Genomic DNA, 22,982 nt, shown 5'->3' with positions numbered 1-22,982 from the left:
GGGTAGAGATTGCCCACCTCAACTCAATTAAACATGGGCAAAAGCCCAAAGTGGTTTTACAACACTGGCTCGGCACATAAGGGGTTGCACCAGGTTTCCAGCCGTTCGGTGTTGAGGCGCCGAGGTGCACGAGCGACCCAAAGGCACGCATGCTCGCTCAATGTCGCGCGCATGGCGTCCACCCCTTGGTTGACGCCGTCGAACATCATGCGATTCTGGCTCTTCTAGATGATCCCCACAAGAGAAAGAGAATGGCCGTATGCCGGAGAGAGCCGACGGGAACGGAGTCAAAATGATATCTTTAGCAACTCGATCGGTAAAATGCTACTCCTGCTCGCCAAACCTTGCAGGGCGCGCGTGATGAACGATGGATGAAAGTTACAGATGGTGGTCGCTCCCGCTCGCCAAGCCTTGCAGAGCGCACGTGATGAATGATGGATGAAAGTTACAGATGGTGGTCAGCCAGAGGGACAAAAGATAAGAAGAAAAACAGCTCCAGACTGCTACAAAACTAAGGCAGTATGGTTTTTTTTTAAAAAAAGATGAAAAACAGCTCCAGACTGCTACAAAACTAAGGCAGTATGGTTTTTTTTTAAAAAATAAGGACGTGGTCGACAGGATTCGAACCTGCGCGGGCAAAGCCCACATGATTTCTAGTCATGCCTGATAACCACTCCGGCACGACCACAGTTTGATGCATAAAGATTGTCAACATTTTACACAATACTTAATCCACAAAACGCGGCGATTTATTCGAGAGATACAACAAAAATAGTTCATACAGTTGGTAGATAAACATGCAAATGCAATTATGCAATGGCGTTTTTACTCCCAGACGGGCATAAACGCATCGTTCATAAACATGTGGTCGGGCAACGCAATCTCACTCCAGCTTCTGCATCTAGGCGGCGGCCGTCCTCCGAGCCGCCGGGTACTCGAGCAGCGGCCGGACCGGCGTGGCCGGCAGGGCGGCGGGCGGCCGCCGTGCTCTGCTGGCTGGCCGTGGACAGCAGGAGGCGGAAGGTCTAAGCGAGGACGTCGGGCGCGAAGATGCGGAAGACGAGGAAGACGTCGTACCAGCTGGGGCGCTTGACGTAGGCGTCGCCGCGGCAGGCGCTGGCCACCAGCGCCCGCCCGTAGGCCTCAACGTGCCCTCCCGACAGCGTCGCCTCCCGCTCCTCCTTCCACTGCATCTGCATCTCCGCCGGCGCCGCGCCTTACTCGAGCGTGAACCTGCCACGCCACGCATGCATGATCACTTACTTGTTCAAACTTCAGAGTGGATTCCAAATTAAATGGCAAAGGAAAAAAAATGATAAAGGAAAGGGTCTTCTCAATTCTCACCGAGTAGAGGCTCATCTTGGGCATGGGCAGCCAGCTCTCGACGGACGCATTCACGACGACGCGGCCTTGGCTCCGCCGCAGGTAGGGGAGCGCGGCGTAGGTCGGGTAAACATTTCCCCAGAAGTTGATGTCCTGCTCATGAGAGTTGTTTGCAGGCATTTTTAGAGTCGATCAAGATCACTAGATCACCCAAAAAAAGGCAACAATTTGTACCATGAGGTGAGGGTGTTGGGATCTTGGCTTCTTAGATGCCCAAACAGTGAGCATGAATAGTATGAAAATGGCAATGAACGAAGGCGCTTAATTCTCCAGTAATAACCAGAAAATTCAACCCTTTACATTGTGGAGAGGGGGGACTATTTATACCCCTAGCCCTCAGCCAGGTTTTCCTAAATTGCCCCCTTCCAACTCATTTACAGCTCACTTACAGCCGGTTTTGGGGTAAAATTACAAGGTGAGAGGTGTACAAATCCGACCTTCTCACGTATTTACGTTTTACACGCACGCCTACTCCCGACGAAGGTCTTCGTGTCCTTCGGAGGTCATGGTCCTGAATGTTCCGTCTTCGAGCAATCAGCCGTCACCTTCGTTCCCGAAGGTGATTCCCTTGGTCCCGAAGGTCCTGATCTCCAAGCCTGTGCTTCTGAATGACCAACTGTCACCTTCGACCTCCCGAAGGTGATTTCCTCGACGCTTCGCAAGCTTCTGGAAGGTGCCAATTATCCTTCGGCCGCAATTATCACCCAGCCATCGGGGCCCTGCAGACAAGTTAGGAGATGTTTTGGAGGCCGAAATTAACCTTCGGGGGCTTTCCCGAAGGCCCAATCCCCAACAGTATCCCCTCGAGGGTGAGGTCCGAAGCCGACGGTCCGAACCCGCGTTAGTGAAGAAGATTGCGCGTAACCTTCGGGAAGCTCCCAAGGAAAAACATCTCCCGAACCGTCGGCTGCAACGGTCAGTTTTGGTTGCGTACGTGTCAGGCTCCGATTGCGTCGCTTGGGCGGCCGACTCCTCGATCTTATCATTGGTACTATTGCTTTCCCCTGCCTATATAAGCAGAGGAAGGGGGGTAAAACATGTGCCCTCTTGAGCTTTGCCTACCTTCGACGCTTTTTGCTATAAAGCGCTTCTTCCGAAGGTTCCGCTTCGTGCGAGATCAAGCTGCTCGTTTTTCTCGGTGTAAGTAGATTAGCAGTTGATGGCTCGCACTAAGCAAACAACGAGGTTAATCGAAGGTTTGTTTGAACCCTTTTTTTTCTAATTTTCCTTTCTTCGCTTTTATGTAGATATGGCATTCAAGAGGGCGGTTCTTCATGCAGACTCTGATCCAACTGAACACCCCGAAGGATCCGAGGCTTCGCATCCGCCAGCCCAACAAGAACAGGCCAGCGGCAGTCTGTCGGGGGTTTCAGCGAGTGTTTCTGACCTGATGGCTCCTGAGAAGTGTAAGACCTTGCTCTTCGAACCATCTGTCGTCTCTCAGAGTACGATCGATTTCTATGTTTCGAAAAGATATTTTTCCGAGGGGGTGTGTCGCCCTCCTGGCCCAGAGGTTTTCCCGATGCCTCAGACTGGAGAGGTGGTGGTTTTTAAGGATTTTTTTACCGCTGGGTTGCGTATTCCAATGGATCCAGTAGTTTCGAAGCTACTGGAGCCATTCAACGTGAAGCTTCACCATTTCATCCCGAACGGGATAGTAGCGTTGTCCAAATTTTTATGGATTGCAAGGACGTTTGGAGGTGGAGTATCCGTTGATGCCTTTTGCAGGCTATTTCAGTTGCATTGTCAGCCTCGGAAGGTTTTTGTGGATGATGATGAGGAAGAGAGCGAGGTGCAGAATGGGTGTTGCACCTTTGTTCCTCGCAAGTCCAACAAGAAGACTGGCTTGTCGAAGGTTGTTCTTGCCGCCGCCCAGAAAAACAAATGGGAGGGGAACTGGTTGGAGTACTGGTTTTATGCAAAGATCGGTTTTCTAGATCCCGAGGGTTCGGATGAGGAGAAATATCTGTTAGCTTCGGAAATCGAGCCGTTTGATCACACTTTTCAGCTTGCATACAACAAGCTTGCGCCAGGCTTTAAGCCGTGTGTGGAAGCCTTCATGACAGCTTGCCAGGTTTCTGGCGGTAGAGATGTGGTGGAAGAGTTTTTGGCCGCGGGGATTTGGCCTTTGTCCGCTGGTTGGGCTCCTTGAGGGTTTGAGCGGAAGCGTTTTGCTGGGATGGCGTATGACTTGACCTCTCCAGTTTTTGGGCTTCGTAGACCCGAAGGTTCTAGCGATGAGGTGATTGTTGCCGAGTTGGAGCGGGAGGCCTCGGATATCTTGGGGCCTTGGAACAGGAAGGAATATCTTTCCTTGGTCGAGGTTTGCAAGAGGAACCTTCGTTTGAACAGATGCTTGGCGGAGATGGGCGTGGAGTACGGCCTTCGGCCGGTGCCTGCGGGTGCGGTTCCGAGGATGACGCCTCCGGGTAACGTTGGCTCCGAGGTGGCGTCGAAGAAGTCCAAGGGCAAGGCTAGAAAAGAGGAGGTCGGGACTTCGGGCGAAGGTGGCAGAGGGGGTGGTCGGGGTCGCGGAAGGGGGAGGAAACCTTCAAGCTCGAAGGCTTCGGTTGCGAGGGCCGAGAGCGCTAAGAGGAAGGCGCGGGACGAGGAGGTTTCTTCGGGAGATAGTGGTACGCCCTCATTTATGGAAGAGCTCATGAGGACGGTGGGTGGAGAGATTGTAGTTCCCGAAGAGAGGCTTTTTAGATCCCGTTATGATCTTAGCTATGAGTACGGGACCATGCTTTTTGGTTCCAGCCGTCGGGTTGAGGTGGCGAAGGCACGGATTAACCTTTATTGTTCCCCCGAAGGTATAACGAAATGCTGGAGGATTTAGAGTCTTGTTAAGACTGGCGCCAAGTCTTCGGACCTTCCGAAACCGCCTGAGCCAAGACCCACCGGGCCTGTGGCCGGTGCTCCGAAGGCTCTGGCGCTGGTGTCGGCGGTCGCCATACCTACCCCTACAGCGGGTGTCGAGGAGGGAGAGGTTTTGGTTGGTGAGACGCTGCTCTGTCTTAGGGGCGGGGATATCCCGGGTGGGTCCTCGGCTCCACCTTCGGACAAAGAGCTGGAGATGCTGGAGGGGTTGAACTTCGATGAACCCGGTAAGCTTCGTTACCTTGTTTTTCGTGGGCTTTTGGTTTGTTTGTGACCTAAGTGAGGGCCCCCTTTTTATCGTCTTTGCAGCTGTGTCTGCGTCGATGCAGCAGCTTTTGGCCGTGATGCACGGGCCTGGCACGACAGGGATTCTTCCCCCTGAAAAAGGTGAGGCGAAGCCCGATTCCGTTTAGCTTTTGCTCATTTTTTGGTGTGCCCGAAGGTGATTTCAGGCTTGGTACAGAATTTAATGCAGCAGTGACCGAGGCATCCACTGACACTGCCGCCTTCATAGTTGCTGACTTGAGCAAGAAGCTTGCCCAGGCCAGTCGTATTGTGATGCAAAAGACTAAAGCTGATGCGGACCTTCGGGTTAAGAGCGCCACCAAGAAGCTGAGCATGTCAGAGAGACTACGGCGGGCTGAGGCGGAGGTTTTCGCTCTGAGGGATGAGAACGCGCAATTGAAGGGGAAGTGCACCAGGCTGGAGGCGACAGCGAGGGACAATGAGAAGGTTATTGAAAACCTTCAGAAAACTGTGGAGGACGACACAAATGAGAAGCAAGCTCTCAAGGGTAAGGTTAAGGAGTTGGAGGTAGTTCAGACTAGGGTGACGGAGCTCGAGGGGGTGTTCTCGAAGGTTGCCGCTCGGGCCGACGCAGTGTACCAAGAGTACAGGAAGGCTCTTGCTGCCCTTGGAGCGGAGCCTCTGCCCTTGCCTAAGCCGGCCGGAGGTCCCCAAGTTTTCTTTCAGCTTTTGGACTGGTTGCTATCGGAGTTCGAAGGGCTCGGAGAAGTGATGGGCGTTGCGAATGATAATGCGGCATCCGTCTCCTTCGAGGGACTCGTGGGTAACCTGCTCCGAGCTGGCACCATCGACCTCTCCAAACTTGGGGGGGGCTTTCAGTACGTCCCCTATGAGGGTTTGTCTGAGGAGGTTGCCAGGATCCAGGAGGTCAAGGTTGCATATTTCGAGCATTTCTGGGGCCCTTTGGGAAAGGTCGCCGTTCGGACTCTGGCGACCGCTGCTGCTGTTGAGGTAGGGTTGATTCCATCGTCCCATCCTTCGTTTTTCTTGTGCTTGCTTTTGGCTAAGCTTTTTCGTCTTGCGCAGGAGTTGATTCCTGATCAACCTTCGGAGGACAATCAGACGTCCGAGGTTCGCAAGTCTCCTTCGGGGCGTGACGCCGGCGGTTCGTCGAGGGCTCAAGTCCAGGGATTAGTCTGTAGGAGTTTGTTTTGGAAGCTTTTGATGCTCGGTCTGTAAATGTTCCCATGATGCAGGATGTGAACAGCGCTGTGACATTGATGAGCTGGGAGGCTTTCAGCCTTGCTCATCCTGGATGCAGCGTGGCAGAATACTTATGCTGGTCCGGTCGTGATTCATTGTAATCGTGTATGTTTTGGTGACTTAATTTGACCTTCACGATGTTCTGCGAAGTGCATCCTTCGAGGTGCTTCTGTTCGCATCCTTCGAGATGTTTTGTTGTGTGCATCCTTCGAGGTGCTCTGTTATGTGCACGTAGGAAAAAACGTCTCCCGTATCCTTCGGGTTCGTGAGTAGAGTTAGGACCCGATGAGGGATGTGCGAGAGGAAGGTCAGGAAAAACGTCTCCCCCCCTTTCTCGCACATGGCTCATTAGTGTTCCTTGTCCGAAGTACGTAGAGAGTTGCTGGTTGCGCGTTAGAAGAACTCCGCTTTATGTTGGCTGCTGGTTGTATCCTTCGGGGAGCAAGTTGTTGCCACCGGAAATTACAAGCACTAGGGTTATGTTTTTTTGGAGAAAAACGTCCCCCCCTTTCTAACGGGTAGTTGCTTGGGGGTGGCCTTCGAAAGGTGATTTTTTCATTGTCGAGGCAACGCGCGCAAATTTTGTTTTTTGGAAAAACGTCTTCCCCCTTTTTTGCGCGCTGTTGTCTCGGGGGGTTGTTGACTGATGGATGCCGAGGGTTCGGATAGAAAAATGTCTCCCCCCTTTCTGGCATCCGTCTTTCGATTCTTTCGAGGTTTTTTGGTTTTGCTTTCCTTGGCACTTGCACTTGGCCGAAGGTTTTTTGTTTTGCACTTATTGTGCGTTAGTGCCGAAGGTTTTTGGTTCGGACCTTTTGGGAGGTCGAAGCCCCTTGGCATTTGTTTTGCACTTGTTGTGCCTTTAAGTGCCGAGGGTTCTTTTTTTGTTTTGCACTTATTGTGCGTTTAGTGCCGAAGGTTTTTGGTTCGGACCTTTTGGAAGGTCGAAGCCCCTTGGCATTTTTTGCACTTGCTGTGCGTTTGTGTCGAAGGTTTTTTTGCTTCGGACCTTTTGAAAGGTTGAAGCCCCTTGGCGTTCGTTTTGCACTTATTGTGCCTTTTGTGCCGAAGGTTTTTGGTTCGGACCTTTTGAAAGGTCGAAGCCCCTTGGCGTTCGTTTTGCACTTATTGTGCCTTTTGTGCCGAAGGTTTTTTGGTTCGGACCCTTTGAAAGGTCGAAGCCCCTTGGCATTCGTTTTGCACCTATTGTACCTTTTGTGCCGAAGTTTTTTTGGTTCGGACCTTTTGAAAGGTCGAAGCCCCTTGGTGTTCGTTTTGCACTTATTGTGCCTTTTGTGCCGAAGGTTTTTTGGTTCGGACCTTTTGAAAGGTCGAAGCCCCTTGGCGTTTGTTTTGCACTTATTGTGCCTTTTGTGCCGAAGGTATTTTGGTTTGGACCTTTTGAAAGGTCGAAGCCCCTTGGCGTTTGTTTCGCACTTATTGTGTCTTTTGTGCCGAAAGTTTTTTTGGTTCGGACCTTTTGAAAGGTCGAAGCCCCTTGGCGTTCGTTTTGCACTTATTGTGTCTTTTGTATTGAAGATTTTTTGGTTCGGACCATTTGAAAGATCGAAGCCCCTTGGCATTCGTTTTGCACTTATTGTGCCTTTTGTGCCGAATGTTTTTTGGTTCGGACCTTTTGAAAGGTCGAAGTCCCTTGGCGTTCGTTTTGCACTTATTGTGCCTTTTATACCGAAGGTTTTTTGGTTCAGACCTTTTGAAAGGTCGAAGCCCCTTGGCGTTCGTTTTAATAAGTATGCAAAGTTTGCGGATTCTGCATACTTTGCTAACTTACTGTTTTGTGCAGCATGTAAATGCTTGCCGAAGCTTGCCATTTGGGCTGCTTAGGCGAAGGTGACACTTTGTTTGGGGGAAATTCATTGCTTTGAAATAGTTTACATTGAGTCCGCCTCATCAAAAACCTCACCTCCAGTGTGGAGTTTCCCCCTGTGAGGAAAAGAGTACGGCCCTTTTACAATGTAAAAAGAACTGAAAATAACTGCAAAGGTCCGCAATCGCTTATAGTTTCGCGATGCGGCCTTTTTACATGATTATATGTAGTACTTTTTAAGGTTGTCCACATTCCAAGGGTGTTGCAGCTCATTGCCTTCGGCGTCGGACAGGTGATATGACCCTGGCCTGTTGCTCTTGATTACTAGGAATGGCCCTTCCCACTTGGGTTGAAGTTTCCCGGAGGTTTCGGCATTTGGCTTCCTTTTTAGGACCCAGTCTCCGACTGTGATGCTCTTTTTCACGATCTTCTTGTCTCTCCACTTCGTGGTTTCTTGTTGATACTTCTCTAGGTTTTCCGAAGCTTGTAGGATGTCTAGTTCCATGAGGTCTTTGTCATCCGAGGGGATGGCCTCAACTTGGTGGGTCACCCTTAGGCTTCGGTTTTTAAGCTCCTCTAGTGTCATTGCTTCGGCACCGTAGAGTAACCTGAATGGGGTGAACTTGGTTGTTCTTGATTCTGAGGTGTTGTGGGACCAGATGACCTTCGGGAGTTCATTGGCCCATTTGCCCTTTTTCTGATCAAACAGGCACTTTTTGATGCTGCCGAAGATGATGTCGTTGGCTCTTTCGACGGCCCCGTTGGATTGCGGGTGGTACACCGAGGCAAAGATTACCTTCGTGCCCACACTGTAACAGAATTCTCTGAAGGGCTGTGAATGAAACTGTTTGCCATTGTCAACGGTGATCTCCCTTGGGACCCCAAACCTACAGATACTGTTCTGCCAGAAGAATTTTTAATTGTTTCTGATGTGATATTGATGATATTGATGAGGGGCTTTGCTTCGATCCACTTTGTGAAGTACTCAATAGCAACTGTTGCGTACTTGTAATTGCCTTGGGCTGTGGGCAACGGTCCAACTAGGTCTACTCCCCATCTTTGTAGGGGCCATATCGGGGGTATCAGCTGAGTTAGCTTCGAATGTTTGGAGGACTTCAGGCCCATTATTTGGCAAGCTTGGCATGTCTTTACAATATGCTGGGCGTCCTTCAGCGCCATTGGCCAAAAGAATTCTTGCCTAAAGGCTTTAGAGACAAGTTGTCTGAAGCCTATGTGGGATCCTCAGAACCCGGAGTGGATTTCCTTGAGAAACTCGATGCCTTCGGCTGTGGAGATGCATTTTTGCCATGGGCTGGTGACGCCTGATTTGAACAGCTCATCCTCGGAAATTACATAGCCCCTTGCTCTCTGGAACATTCTCTTCTCCTCTTTCTCGTTTGGTAGTTCAATGTTTCCCCGAAGGTATTTCATTATGGGAGTTCTCCAATCTTCAGTTGAGATGACTGAAACTTGCTTTTCTTTCTTCGGCTTGACCGAAGGTTCTGTGATTTCTTCGAAAAATACATCTGAGGGTAATTGTTCCTTTCTGGATGCTGCTTTTGCCAGCATCTCAGCTTCGTCGTTCATATGCCTCGGGATATGGACGATGTCGAAGCCCTTGAAATGCTTCTCCATGGCTCTGACGGCATCGAGGTACTCGATGAGTTCTGGTTTTCTTGCCTCTGAGTCTTTTTCAATGTGGTCTCTGACAACCTTCGAATCTGTTCTGACTAAGAAGTTTTGATGACCGAGGGCTTTCATTTTGCGAAGGCCCAAGAGCAAAGCTTCATACTCAGTGGTGTTGTTGGTTGATGATTTGAGGTTGCCGAAGCTTAGGTGCACCGCGTACCTTGTTTTTGCTCCTGAGGGAGATTCTATGATTGCAGTGACGCCTGCTCCATTGTTGCACCAAGCTCCGTCGCAGTGCACTATCCAGGTTTCAGTCGAAGGTTCCTCCTTGAAGGTTGGGGATGTCCAATCGGCAATGAAGTCTGCCAACACTTGTGACTTGATGGCTGTTCTTCTCTCGAAGTCTATGTAGAACTCAGAGAGTTTCGAAGCCCATTTGGCAATTCTGACTGATGCCTCTCTGTTACTGAACAAGTCATGCAGAGGTTGATCTGTGACTACGATTATCTTGTGAGCTTCGAAATAGTGTCGAAGCTTTCGAGCAGACATGACTACTGCATATGCAATTTTCTCTAACTCTGAGTACAGGAGCTTCGATCCTGCAAGAGCTTCGGATACGAAGTAGACAGGTAGCTGCTTCTTCTTTCCCTCAATTTCTTTCTCGAGCACGAGCGCTGCACTGACAGCAGAGTAGGATGCTGCGATGTACAGGAGCAACACGTCCTTCGGGTCAGGTACGGTCATTTTGATCATGTTCTAGAGATGATTTTTGAGTGTCTGAAGGGCTTTGCTTTGCTCGAGGCCCCACTCGAATTTGTTTGCGTTGCGAAGGACCTTGAAGAATGGTAGGCTTCGGTCAGCAGAGCGAGGGATAAATCTGTTTAGGGTTGCTATCCGCCCTGTGAGTTTCTGTACGTCCCTGATGGACTTGGGCTCCTCCATGTTCTAGATAGCTTTTACTTTGTCAGGATTTGCTTCGATGCCTTTGGTGGACACGAGGCATCCTAGCACCTTTCCTTTGTGAACTCCAAAGATGCACTTGTTGGGGTTCAAGGACAATCCTGCTTTTCTTAGGCTTGCGAAGGTTTCGGCCAGGTCTGCCACATGATTACCTCTTATTGAATTGGTTACTACAATATCATCAACATAAGCCAGGACATTTCTTCTGAGTTGGTGCTCCAGGACCACCGAAGACATTCTTGAAAAAGACTGTCCTGCATTTTTCAATCCTTCGGGCATCCTAACGAAGCAGTAGGTGCCGAAGGGGGTTATGAAGCTTGTTTTTTCTTCATCTTCTTTCCTCATCCAAATCTGATGGTATCCGGAGAAACAATCCAGCAGAGACATCAGTTGACTGTTTGCCGCGTCATCAACGACTCTGTCGATTCTTGGCAGTGGGAAGTCATCCTTCGGGCAGGCTTTATTGAGGTCAGTGAAATCGATGCACATGCGCCACTTGCCATTCTTCTTTTTGACCGGCACGGTGTTTGCCAGCCAAGTTGGGTACTTGACTTCTCGAATAACATTTGCATCTAGCAGTCTCTGGACTTCGGCCTTGACTGCTGTGACTTTTTCATCTGCCATTTTACGAAGCTTCTGCTTCTTCGGCTTGATGTTTGGGTTGATATCCAAGCGATGCTCAATGATATCTCTGCTGACACCCCGTAGGTCACTGGCGGACCATGCAAAAACATCTTGATTCTTGCGGAGGAACTCAAGAAACTCTTTTTTTTCCTCGGGCTCGAGGGTTGCATTGATTGTTACCATTTTTTCGGGTAGATGCACGTCAAGGGGGACCTTCTTGACTTCGCAGTCTTCTTCGAAGGTTGCTTTCTCGTTGTCTCTGTGCTGCTCTTTGAAGGTAACAGACTTGGATTCAGTCCGAAGGTTGTGAACATTTTTCTGGTCTAGGGTGTATCCCCGCTCTATGTCCCGCGCAAGTTGCTGGTCCCCGCGGACGGTGATGAGCCCCGAGGGAGCTGGAATCTTCATGCACAAGTACAGTTGGTGAACGATAGCTTCAAATTTGTTGATTGTCCCCCTTCCTAGGATTGCGCGGTATGGGTAGGGCATCTCTACCACATCGAAGGTGATGTGCTCTGTTCTTGCATTGGCTGTGTCTCCGAAGAACACAGGGAGTGACAGTTTGCCGATTGCGTTCACTCTCTTTCCTCCGAATCCCATCAAAGGGATATCCGAAGGCTGAAGCAGGCTTCGATCGATGCCCATCTTGTCGAAGGTTTCAGAAAAGATGATGTCTGCAGAACTGCCAGTGTCAACTAGTATCTTGCTAATCCTCCAGCCCTGAATGATTGCCTCGATGACAAGAGCATCTGTGTGTGGGTAGCTGATGAGGTTGACATCTTCTTCGGAGAAAGTGATCGGAGAGTGTGACCACTGCGTTCTCTTGGTTGGACCTTCGGAGAGGATGCAATGGACTTGCCTGAAGTAGTCTCTGCGCTGTCTCTTATTTTCGAAGTCCAGGGTGGAACTTCCGGAGATGGGCATGATCATCCCGAAGGTTGGTAGTGCCGCGGGTTGGCTATTTGTGGTTTGGTTTTCTTGTTTTGGTGGGTGGATTGGGGGTGGTGGTAGCTGCTCTTCTGTTGGCTGAGCTTTGGTGACGGGTTGACTGGGTTGTGTTTGGGGGTTTTGGCTGCGGCTGCCAGTTGTGGTTGTAGTTGTAGTTGAGCATGGGTGGGCGGTATGCTTGGGTAAATGGGGGTGGAACGAACGAAGGTTGTGTGTACTGTATTTGTTGAGGTTGAGTTTGTGGAGTCTGAGGCCATGTAGTGTGCCCAACTAGTTTGGCTTTTTTCTCGGACTCCATTCTCTCAAGGGTCTTCTTCTTCTCCGGGCACTGGTTTGTTCTATGGTCAGAGTCAGACCCGTGGAAGTGACAGAAGAATTTTTTGGGCTCACGCGAAGGTCCGCGACCTCGGCCCCTTCCTCTGCCGCGACCTCTGCCCCGTGCTCTGGACGAAGGTTGCTTGTCATTTGAGTGTTGAGATTCCGACTCTAGTGGTATCATGAAGGGATCAAAGGTTAACTGTTCATCGTCATCTTGTGAGGGTTCCACAGGTAAAATGAGTTGCTGAGCTGGCTACTTCTCTTACTGCCATGTTTGATGATTGTATTTTTCTGCTTGACGCATAATTCTTCTTTGTTCTATCCTTCTGCGATGGTCGGCATCTGACTTCGCATACTTCTTTGCTTCTGTATAGAGCTCCTCCAGAGTCCTCGGGGGTTCTCTTGTGAGATGAGAAGCAAGCTGGTCAGACAGGAGACCTTCGATGCATTTCTCGATCACAACTTTCTCTGAGAAGTTTGGTATTTGAGCCTTCTTCTGAACGAACCTTCGGAAATAGTCATAGAGAGGCTCGCGGTCGTGCTGTGGGCACTTGAAGTCTTTCACAGTGTTGGTATTTAGCCTTCTGAATCCCTGGAAGTCCTGGAGGAGCCTTCCATTCAGCTGGTACCAGTTGTTGATTGATTGTTGGGAAGGTATGAGTACCAGTTGGCCACAGAACCTTCACAAGCCATGACGAAGGACTTGGTCATGGTTGAGTCGTCACCTCCGGCCGAAGCAATGGTTGCTTCGTAGGCCACGAGGAACTGGGTTGGATCAGTTGTAGCGCATTGTACTTGAGGAGCTGTGTGGGCTTGTAGCCGAGCGGCCATGAAGTTCGCTGCAGTGCGGCTGAGAGTGGTGAGGTCGGGTCAAATGGGAGGTTGACCGGTGGTGGCCTTCGGTCTTCATTGTGAGCGAAGGTTGTCTGGTGGATGACGCGGTTTTTTTGTTGGGCAGAATATTCAGGCATTTCTTGGTATGCCCTCTGCAAATTCTCAACTTCTGCCTCCATTTCTGCTAGTTTGCGCCTGGCCTAGGCTAGCTTGCTTGCATGGTCCAGTGCCCTCTTTTTGGTGGCAAGCTGAGTTTCGATGTTCCTTTTCTTCATTTCAAGGGCCTTAATCTTGAGTGCTGCTTCTGTGAGTTCCGCGGATTGGGTTTGATGAGTTTCGGTGTTTTCGGTGTCTTCAACAGGATCTCTATGAAGAACAGTTTCGGTGGTGATGTCTTCAATTCGTGGGTTGGCTTCTTCGTGCTGCAGTGGAGAGCCGTCAGGCTGAGTGGAGTTGCTGGTGGTGCCGGCGGGGGCTTTTCTCTTCGCTGGGGCCATCGAAGGTTATTTGTCGAGCTAGAACGGTGGGCGCCGCTGTTGGGATCTTGGCTTCTTAGATGCCCAAACAGAGAGTATGAACAATATGAAAATGGCAATGAACGAAGGCATTTAATTCTCCAGTAATAACCAGAAAATTCAACCCTTTACACTGTGGAGAGGTGGGGCTATTTATACCCCTAGCCCTCGACCAGGTTTTTCTAAATTGCCCCTTTCCAACTCATTTACAGCTCACTTACAGCCGGTTTCGAGGTAAAATTACAAGGTGAGAGATGTACGAATCCGACATTCTTACGTATTCACGTTTTATGTGCACGCCTACTCCCGACGAAGGTCTCCGTGTCCTTCGGGGTCCTTCGAAGGTCACGGTCCTGAGGTTCCGTTTTCGAGCGATCAGCCGTCACCTTCGTTCCCGAAGACGATCCCCTTGGTCCCGAAGATCCTGATCTCTAAGCCTGTGCTTCTGAGTGACAAACTGTCACTTTCGGCCTCCCGAAGGTGATTTCCTCGACGCTTCGCAAGTTTATGGAAGGTGTCAATTATCTTTCGGACACAATTATCATCCAGCCATTAGGATCCTGCAGATAGGTTAGGAGATGTTTTAAAGGCCGGAATTAACCTTCGGGGGTTTTTCCGAAGGCTCGATCCCCAACAGAGGGAAAGCAGTAGTGTCCGCTGCCTCCTCGAAGTTGAAATCGTGCCCCAAGCTCACGGTGTTCACCAGATGATTCACTGCCAGTCAGAAGTGTTCTTGTCAATTGTCATCAGAAGAAGAAATACACAAACTCTGCTTGACTGACGGCTCGAATTGAGAGATTCAGTTTTGCACGGGGAATGGGGAATGCATTTATGCATGCGCGCTGATAATTAAACTCACGCTGGCCGAAGTAGCTGACGGTGTCGCTGACGAGCCTCCGGCAGTCGTCCTCCTTGACGACGTCGGCGGCGATGACGAGGACCTGCCCCGCGCCCAGCAGCCGCGCGTTGTCGCGTATCCCGAACAGCCGGTGCTCCCGCCGCGCCACCAGCACCAGATTCGCGTTCCGCCTCGCGTACTCGTACGCGATTTGCTCGCCGGTGGCGGAGGAGGCGCCGGTGATGACGACGACCTTGCCGAGCATGTCCTCCTTGGTGAGGGTCTTGAGCGCCCACTCGACGCCGCGCAGGAAGGGCAGCGTCGACCACGCGAACGCCAGCATCACCATGCTCGCCGGCGGCACCACCAGGTCCATCACCGCGTTCAGCACCTGCTCCATCTCTGTCCTCCCTCCCTCGATCGCTACTGGACAAATCTGGCTCGACTCTTAGATCGATCAACCTTTTTCCCCCTGTCACACGGCGAAAACAATCTGCTCCGTCGTTCTATCAGAATTTTTTCTGCGTGCCTGGGCAGTTCTTAGATTAGGGCCGAGGAAGAGGAAGAAAAGCTCCCGCCGACGAGGGGAGGGCGACTTGTGTTTGTGGAGCTCGCTCGGCGGCCAGGTGAGGGAATAAGGACAGGACAGAGGGTGGAAGAGGAGAGAGACGGGTGCGGGCGTGCATGGAGGGCTGCTGCGAGGGCGTGCCGCCATCAGGGTTAACAATTTCGGCGAAATTTCGCCGAAATTTTGGAAAATTTTTCGTTTCCGCTAGTTACCGGATCCGAAATTTCGGTATTTTTCGGTATATTTCGTTTTTAAATTCAAATTTCGACCGAAATTCAACGAAATTCGCCAAAATTTACCGAAATTTCGGAACGGAATTCCGTTTCCGCTAAACACCGGGATTTGATCAGAAAACGAAATGGTTAACCCTGGCCGCCATAGCGCACGTCGCCCAGGAGGCACGCCTTGGCCGCTTCCGGCAGGCAGGGCCTGCGGCCGTGCTAGCCGTGGCCCCTGCTTGGTACTTGTGAAGTTGTGATGTGTCACCTGACGACGGCTCTTCTATCTGTTCTGCATAGTACATAGTACTGCATACCACGTGCCACCAGTCATCTGCCAGCCTGCAGTACTTTTCTCTCACAGCAAAACAGCACCAACCACAGTCACAGTACAAAATGGATTTAATCAATTACTGAATCGACTGTACATGTACTTGATTCCTATTCAGCCAGCCCTCTAGCTTCTAATTCACCGGTTCAGTTGTTCTACCATAAAAGTACTTCCTCCGTTTTAAATTATATATCGTTTGACTTTTCTAACCTCAAATTTCACCATCCGCCTTATTAAAAAAACTCCCTCGGTCTCAAATTATAGAATCGCTAGGGATTAAGACCCCCCCTTTGGCATAACTATTTTGGTCGAGGAGGTGATCAATGGGCAACCGTGTGCAGCTATTGGTGCAGAGTGTAACGAGCAGCCATAAACATGCAACTCATATATGCATACAACGAGAATTTTCCCTTTCAGATTTCAATCCATTATTATTTTTTCACTTTTATCGTGGAACATGAATGTTTTTTTTTTCAACTTCTACAAACAGATGAAATTGTTGGTGATCACTACTATCAAGCTAGCATAGCATGGCTAGAAGCCGGCTAGAAAGCGCAGCATCTTGTCGTGAGGCCGCCGGAGTCGCCGGCCGACACCTGAATCGACTGCCCCTCCCCGACGGAGCTAGCACTGGACGCGGCCTCGTCGGACGCCAGCGCCTTCTTGATGACGGTCCGGTAGATCTCCGTGAGCACCGTCTCGAACGCCGTGTCGACGTTGGTGGCGTCCAGCGCCGAGGTCTCGACGAAGGAGAGGCCCTCCCGCTCGGCGAACGCGGCGGCGCCCTCCTGAGCGACGGCGCGGAGGTGGGCGAGGTCGGTCTTGTTGCCGATGAGCATGACGGCGGTGTTGGCGTCGGCGTGGTCGCGGAGCTCCTGGAGCCACCGCCTCACGTTCTCGAAGGTCGCCGCCTTGGTCACGTCGTAGACCAGGAGCGCGCCCACGGCGCCGCGGTAGTAGGCGCTCGTGATCGCCCGGTACCGCTCCTGCCCGGCCGTGTCCCAGATCTGCGCCTTGATCGTCTTGCCTTCCACCTGATGGATATCAATTTGGGATGACAAAACAACAGCTACTGAATTTCTCACTGCAAACTTCAGAACGTTCAGGTGCGGCTTAGGGTGGACAATCTTGTACTGAAAATTTGCATGCGACTGAACTTTAAATGGCAATGAGAGTATGAGACCCTGTCTGATCAGATCAGGTGACAATTTTGGGGAGTTTTAAGGATCAATTCACATGGTCAATTTAAACAGCATGGAGGCACCATTATGTCAGTGACATTTGGCTACTTGAGCATAGGTACACTGATCATCTTTCCACTGCATATCGACTTGTGCGAGGTGTGGTCAACGCCATCCCGTTCCGTGATCAGAGGCAAAATCAAAACAGAGCAAAAGCCTTGGGTTCATATAAATTGTATCCCATTGCACTCCCATAGATCTAATTCAGCTCAAAATCAAGCTTGGTCAGATTTCGCCCAAACGAATTTCGCACGAATTGGGCGAACTGTTCCAGGTCAAGAACGGACGCATCTAGTACTCAACAAGAAAGGGACATGGTAGGCCAAGCCTAATGGATTGTGCCCGTGTAGCAATCACGAACAAGAACCTAGACCAGTAGACCGCACTGAGGAAAAGTATTGTGATCTGCAAAAGAGGTCAAATCCCCGTTTGGATCAAAGCAAAGGAAATCTGGGCGACAAGTAGGACAAAGCAGCGGCGCCGGTTCCAAACGTCGTCCATCCAGAAGCAGAAGGCAACCACCAAAGGCATGAGGCGTCAAGCGGAGCAGGCGATGAAGGTCGTCAAGGTCAAGGCGTACGATTTTTGGAGAGTGACGGTCGCGGAGCCGGAAGCGGCGGCAGGCCGGCGATCATGGCTGCAAAGAGCTAGCAGAGGCCGTACGTACCTTGATGGTGCGGGTGGCGAACTCGACGCCGATGGTGGACTTGGAATCGAGGGAGAAGGTGTTGCGGGTGAAGCGGGAGAGGAGGTTTGACTTGCCCACGCCCGAGTCCCCGATCAGCACCACCTTGAACAGGTAGTCGTACTCGTCCCCGGCCTGCTCCCATGTCGCCGGTCGCCGCCCCGACATCGCCGCCCGATCGATCGATCGATCCGAATTGTCCCCTGCTCCTCTGATCCTCGACTTGGTAGTTGCTTGCGTGGCTGCCTGCCTACAGCTCCCTCCCTCGGGAGCTTCGCCTGCCTCGCTGTTGTTTTCTCCTCTGCCTGGGCTGCGTCTTCTTTCTTTGGCGGCTTGCTTGCCACCAGCAGCAGCTGGCTGTGGTTTTGGGTAGCTCTGAAAGGGAAGACGGGACGAGAAGTACGTCTGAGAGAAATGGTACGGTTACACCGTGCCTGCAGCAGCTTGGGCCACCTCGCATTGGTTCATTTCTGCTGCTGATTTTTTTTCCTTTTTTGAACGAACATTCCTACACTTGATTTTGTCTCGCTATGCAATATTAAAGCGTATACTTTCATAATGATTTTTTTTTTTGCTTATTCCTTAGGTGCATGGGTCAAAATCTTATTACTAATCGGTACAACATTAAAGGGTATAAAGCAATTTGGATGAAATGACAAATGAAATACTCCCTCCGTCCCAGTTTAAGTGCAATCTAAGAATTTGAACTGCAACCTTAGTATGGATAAGAAATGACGTTTCTACCCTATATGAATGTGACCAGAAATATTTTTAATCATTTCCTCAGTTCTCTCTGACATGTAACATCTTTTTTTTTATAGAACTGGCATGCCGTGGCAGACATGTTACACTTGAGGCTACCGTGCCTCCACATATGCTATCTGGAAGGTCCCAGACCATAAAAATCAATAGGACAAAATGACGCCATTACATAGAGATTCAAAATTTGAACTAAACCGCCATTGAAGCAGTCCCCACTATATAACCCATCGTGATCTCAAGCCTGCCCTTCCCCTTGTAAGAAACGTAGCATGAGCTCCAGTGACCAAATGAGTCATCATCCACTCCGGCCTACATTCCCATTCATCATAAGCCATGATCATTGATCTAAACACAATACCAGAAGGAGATGGAGATCCCTTACCTGATCTGAATGAAGAACCACCAGCAGATGAGCAAGAGGATGAAATCCAGCATCTCCAAAAAGATGAGGTCCATGTCCTGGTGGATGATGAAGTCCATTGGTTCCAAGAAGCTCAGTCCCACCTTCTCCAGGAAGATGAACATGTTGCTATGCATGGACATCCCTTACTTGATCTCAATGTCGATCCTTATGAGCTGCAACAACCAAATGAAGGTAATTTCTTCTTTTAGTTACATCAATCTAATAAGTCTTGTTCATAGTCATAACATAGGCTACCACCCATAACAACATTTTTCTCATGTTGATTCCTAAATGATGCACGTTCATTACAAGAGCAGCAAAACAAATTAGATCATTAGAAGAAAAATATAATCATTTTTAGTGCCCACATGCTTACCATAAATATACTTCCAGCCCACTTTCTATCACAAGAAAATATGCTACCAGCCTAGTAATAGAACAAACGGAATGACCCATCTGCTTTCCACAACTATGATACCTTCTATCTTTGGTCTTTAGTGTTAGGTAGGACTGACTCCGTACTCTCCTTTTTCGTAGACATGATGGAGTACGTTGATGCTATGGACATTGCCTTTGATGAAGACGAATTTGAGGACTTGGATTTTGAACGTGACCATGCAAATGAAAACACTGCACATCGATCCAGAAACTTGACATAAGCTGAAAGGCTTGCAATTTATGCAGCATTGCTTGAGAGAAGTGTGTTTGGAAGGTTAAAGAGGAACACCACAACTAGAGTTGCTGAAATGTTACAGGTTAGTAGGTATCAAGTGCAACGTGTTTAGCGGAGGGTTAAGGAGTGCCGTGCACAAGGAAGACCGGTGGATGTTAGATCAAGGAAGCCAATGAACTGTGGGCGCAAAAAAAAAACAAGTCGATCTATCAGAGGTTCTTAGAGTTCCCTTGTGTAAGAGGACTAATATACGATCTCTAGCTAAAGCCATTGGTGTACCAAAGAGCACTGTACACAGGTGGTTCCAGGAAGGGAAACTACGATGCCACTCCAACACACTAAAACCTCTATTGAAGGAAGGAAACAAGAAAGACAGACTACAGTGGTGTATTTGCATGCTAGATCAAAGGACATTACCAAATGAACCTAAGTTCATTGACATGGAAAACATCATCCACCCAGATGAGAAGTGGCACAACACCACAAAAAAGGACAGGACCTACTATTTACTCCCGGAAGAGGAGGACCCATATAGGACTATGCAAAATAAAAATTCTATTGGCAAAGTTATGTTATTGACGGCAGTGGCCAGACCTAGATATGATGATGCAGGTAATTGTACTTTTGATGGAAAGATAGGAGTGTGGGCGTTTATCAGAAAGGTACCACACTTGTTTCACTTTCTTACATTAATTTGCGGTTCTAATTTGCGATCCTTAATTCCAATTCATTTCATAAAGGAACCAACAAAACGAAGAAGCCCTATTAGAGGAAGGGGAACCCTAGTCACCAAGAGTATCAAGGTAGATCGAGATATGATGAGGTTGTATATGATTGCTAAAGTTCTGCCAGCTATTGTTGCACGATGGCCTCGAGAAGATGCAGGAAGGACCATTTGGATCCAGCAAGATAATGCCCCTTCTCACGTGCCAGTGAATGATGAACAATTTGCTGCTGCTGTAGCACAGACAGGGATGGACATACAGATCATCAACCAACCTCCAAATTCTCTGGATATGAATGTACTAGACCTAGGCTTCTTTAATTCTCTTCAATCCTTAGCCTATGGTACGATCTCTGGGAGCATAGATGAGTTGATTACGAATGTGCAAAAAGAATTCAATGGATATGATCCATCTACTTTGAATAGGGTTTTTCTCACACTACAAGGATATTTGATTGAGGTGATGAAAGATGGTGATGGAAATAGATATAAGATTCCTCACATGGACAAAGATAGGCTTGAGGCACTAGGTATGCTGCCTAAAAGCCTTACTGTGGACCGCCGGCTATATGAGAATGTGATGCAGTCTTTAAGTAACTATTGTATGGATAATGTTGTACAAACCACAACTTTTGTAATTAAGAATTAGGCATAGCTGTATAAAACTCTGCTTTAAGCAACTGACTCTATGGATAATGCTATATATGAGCACGTGTTTGCATTTGTAGAAACGTGTTTGACTAGGTATGCTGCCTAAAAGCCTTAGTGTTGACCGCCAGCTATATGACAATGTGACGCAGTGCTAAATAATTGTATTGCTAGTGCTAAATAAACCGCTGCTTTTGTAATTAAGGATTAGGCTGTTCTGGAGAAGGCAATGCAATATTCCTATCTACCCCACTTGCACACGAGACACACTTGTTCTCAGGTTTAAGATTTTACAAGAAGACTCACTACCTTTGATCGATTTAGTTTTCTAATTTGGTCAACATTTGTCTTTAAATGTCTGGGTATTCGTATGTAGAAAATATTAAACATGACATAAAAATAACTGGATATGGCGAAGTAATAACCTATTTCAGTCCATTGCTTTCACGTAGTAGCTTGCCGTCTCATGATCCTTGTGGTCTGATAAATGATATATCAAATAATTAGTACATATAAGCACGCCCTCTCATCATGTTGCAAAACATAATACACAAATTTATATTTAAGGGTCACATAATGGTTTGATGAACACCACTTAGTTATTAGACAAGCATCATAACTTAAACATACATATTCAGTAGCACGTATGAACAGCTATTAGCACATATAAACATTCATCATCACACATAGTAGACATCCTGATCCCACATCAATATTATTTTATCATCACACATCAAGCATCAGCAAATGAACTAGGGTTTGAAAAAAGCAGGCACCATAACCTTGAACATGCTGACAAAGACGTCGTGGAAGGTAGGATCCATTTGGGCAAGCAACTTCTTCATGCGGGCAGCCACCTTTGGGTGCATCTCCTCGTTGGTGCCTACGCCAGTTACAACCTTAACGGCATCTGTGGCGCCCCCGTCGGACGCAACCTCGATGGCATCGGCGGGGACGCCCTTAGTCACCACATCGAAGCCATCCTCCGCAACTCCGTTGGCCCCAATCGCGATGGTTTCGGTGGGGACTCCAACAATGGCCATCTGGGCGCCATCTGCGCACCCAAGCCGGCCCCAAAATCGGCCATCTCCACGCCGCCCGCATCCACCACCATGCCGGACTCTTCATCCACGGAGTCAGGGACGTAGAAGTCGCCATTGGCGTCAACTCTCATGCGTCCCACCAGTGTGATGCGGTGCCCGCGGACGCAGATCCTCTCACCGTTTCCTTCAGAGCGGGCACGCTTTGAGCCCCCACGACACCGGTAGATCCGACCGCGACGCCGTGAGGCCCTACCACCGCTAGCCATGAAATCGAGGTGTGGAGAGACAACGAGGGGGCACAGGGAGCAACTTGGATGGAGTGGTGCCGGAAGATCTGGAAGGCATGCAGCAGAGGGGAGGGGGCACAAGGGATTTGCCGAGGGAGGCGGCGCTAGATGTGGAGCAGCAAAAGCGAGGGGGCGATAAGAACCAGGCGTGCGGGAGAGCCGGAGAGGTGGACTGCGGAAGAAGCCAGAACCTGCTGGACAGGAAGCAGTAGTTTTTTTTTAATTGATAGGAGGGTGCCGTGCTGAGTTGTTTTCTAAAATGAATAGGGCCCGCGTACCCTGCTCCACCAGCTGCAACATTCAGAACCTCGTATTGTGCGTTTATTTGGGACATTTTTTAAATCTTCCAAATGCACTTAAACTGGGACGGAGGGAGTACCAAATACCAAGTGGCCGCGAAAATGAAATCCAATGAGCAAAGTTAGATATTTGGTTATGACATTAGGAATCATTATTATTGTGGAATGGCAGGCGATCATCAGAAACTATCTTGTTTTGATGCTTTTGCAACCTTTATGCCCGAGCCCGACTAGAGCCAAAAAAAAAGAGAGATAGAGAAGGTGTGTTAAGATGAGCCAAATGCTTGATTTCACATGAAAATTTATGCTTTGGTGTTCACCGTCCGCCCACCGCTGTCGCTAGGAAGGTTACACAACAAGACCTTTCTGCTAAAGATGCGGGGGAGATTTGAGTGTGGATATAGCAATACCCAGCTAGCAAAATGATAAAGATTCCGCAACCAAAGGCACAATTTGGCGACATTCCCATCGAGCATACATTGATGATCCACCAGCGATGGATGCTGAGCTGGGAAGATGATTTTTGTAACCGTGCCAATCAGGACGCATTGTTGTCTTCAGGATCATCTACAACTTACTATTAGTCACTTCAATTATAATCCGGTTGACCCCAAACAAATCCCTCTTGCGTCGTTGTATCATATGATTGGTTGGGACCAATTATTAACGGGTGTTAATCACAGACCAGTAGAAGTTGAGCGTCGAAGAATTCAATGGGACACGCCTCTTCGCCCATGTCAGTTGCAGCGACTGCCAATGCCATGACGAAGGCGGGTTTCTTAGAATACGCCTTGGCTGCACGAGTGACGGGTGGGCACGCCCGCGCCCGCCCGG

The 22,982-nt window shown here is 49.3% G+C and overlaps 2 protein-coding genes, 1 non-coding gene and 1 pseudogene across 3 annotated transcripts; 1 reads left to right on the top strand and 3 right to left on the bottom strand.

The window, feature by feature from the left end:
* Positions 1-606: 606 nt before the first annotated feature.
* TRNAS-AGA lies at positions 607-688 on the bottom strand. The gene has a single exon. It is a non-coding gene; the product is annotated as a tRNA-Ser (tRNA).
* A 158-nt stretch (positions 689-846) lies between these two features.
* On the bottom strand, positions 847-14,951 carry LOC120649140 (annotated as a pseudogene).
* Positions 14,952-15,770: 819 nt separating this feature from the next.
* LOC120649141 (ras-related protein RABA2a-like) lies at positions 15,771-17,650 on the bottom strand. The gene is made up of 2 exons (XM_039925849.1): positions 17,292-17,650; positions 15,771-16,417 (listed from the first exon to the last, which is right to left on the bottom strand). The coding sequence occupies exons 1-2, from the start codon at positions 17,475-17,477 to the stop codon at positions 15,929-15,931; spliced, it is 675 nt and encodes a 224-aa protein (XP_039781783.1). The 5' UTR covers positions 17,478-17,650; the 3' UTR covers positions 15,771-15,928.
* A 355-nt stretch (positions 17,651-18,005) lies between these two features.
* Positions 18,006-20,520, top strand: LOC120648940. Its single transcript, XM_039925565.1, has 2 exons — positions 18,006-18,666; positions 19,012-20,520. The coding sequence occupies exon 2, from the start codon at positions 19,543-19,545 to the stop codon at positions 20,518-20,520; it is 978 nt and encodes a 325-aa protein (XP_039781499.1). The 5' UTR covers positions 18,006-18,666; positions 19,012-19,542.
* The last annotated feature ends 2,462 nt before the right edge of the window (positions 20,521-22,982 follow it).

The sequence above is a fragment of the Panicum virgatum genome, chromosome 9K, assembly GCF_016808335.1.
Source record: "Panicum virgatum strain AP13 chromosome 9K, P.virgatum_v5, whole genome shotgun sequence".
NCBI classification, from domain to species: domain Eukaryota; kingdom Viridiplantae; phylum Streptophyta; class Magnoliopsida; order Poales; family Poaceae; genus Panicum; species Panicum virgatum.
Note: the sequence above shows the minus strand (reverse complement) of the source record. Positions and strands in the feature narration are given on the sequence as shown.

Bases quoted from the DNA above. Each gene is read 5' to 3' on its own strand.
- LOC120649141 (XM_039925849.1), bottom strand. From the start codon at position 17,477: ATGTCGGGGCGGCGACCGGCGACATGGGAGCAGGCCGGGGACGAGTAC. The intron at 16,418-17,291 runs GTACGTACGGCC...GATATCCATCAG, and splicing joins TCGCCACCCGCACCATCAAG to GTGGAAGGCAAGACGATCAA.
- LOC120648940 (XM_039925565.1), top strand. From the start codon at position 19,543: ATGCTAGATCAAAGGACATTACCAAATGAACCTAAGTTCATTGACATG.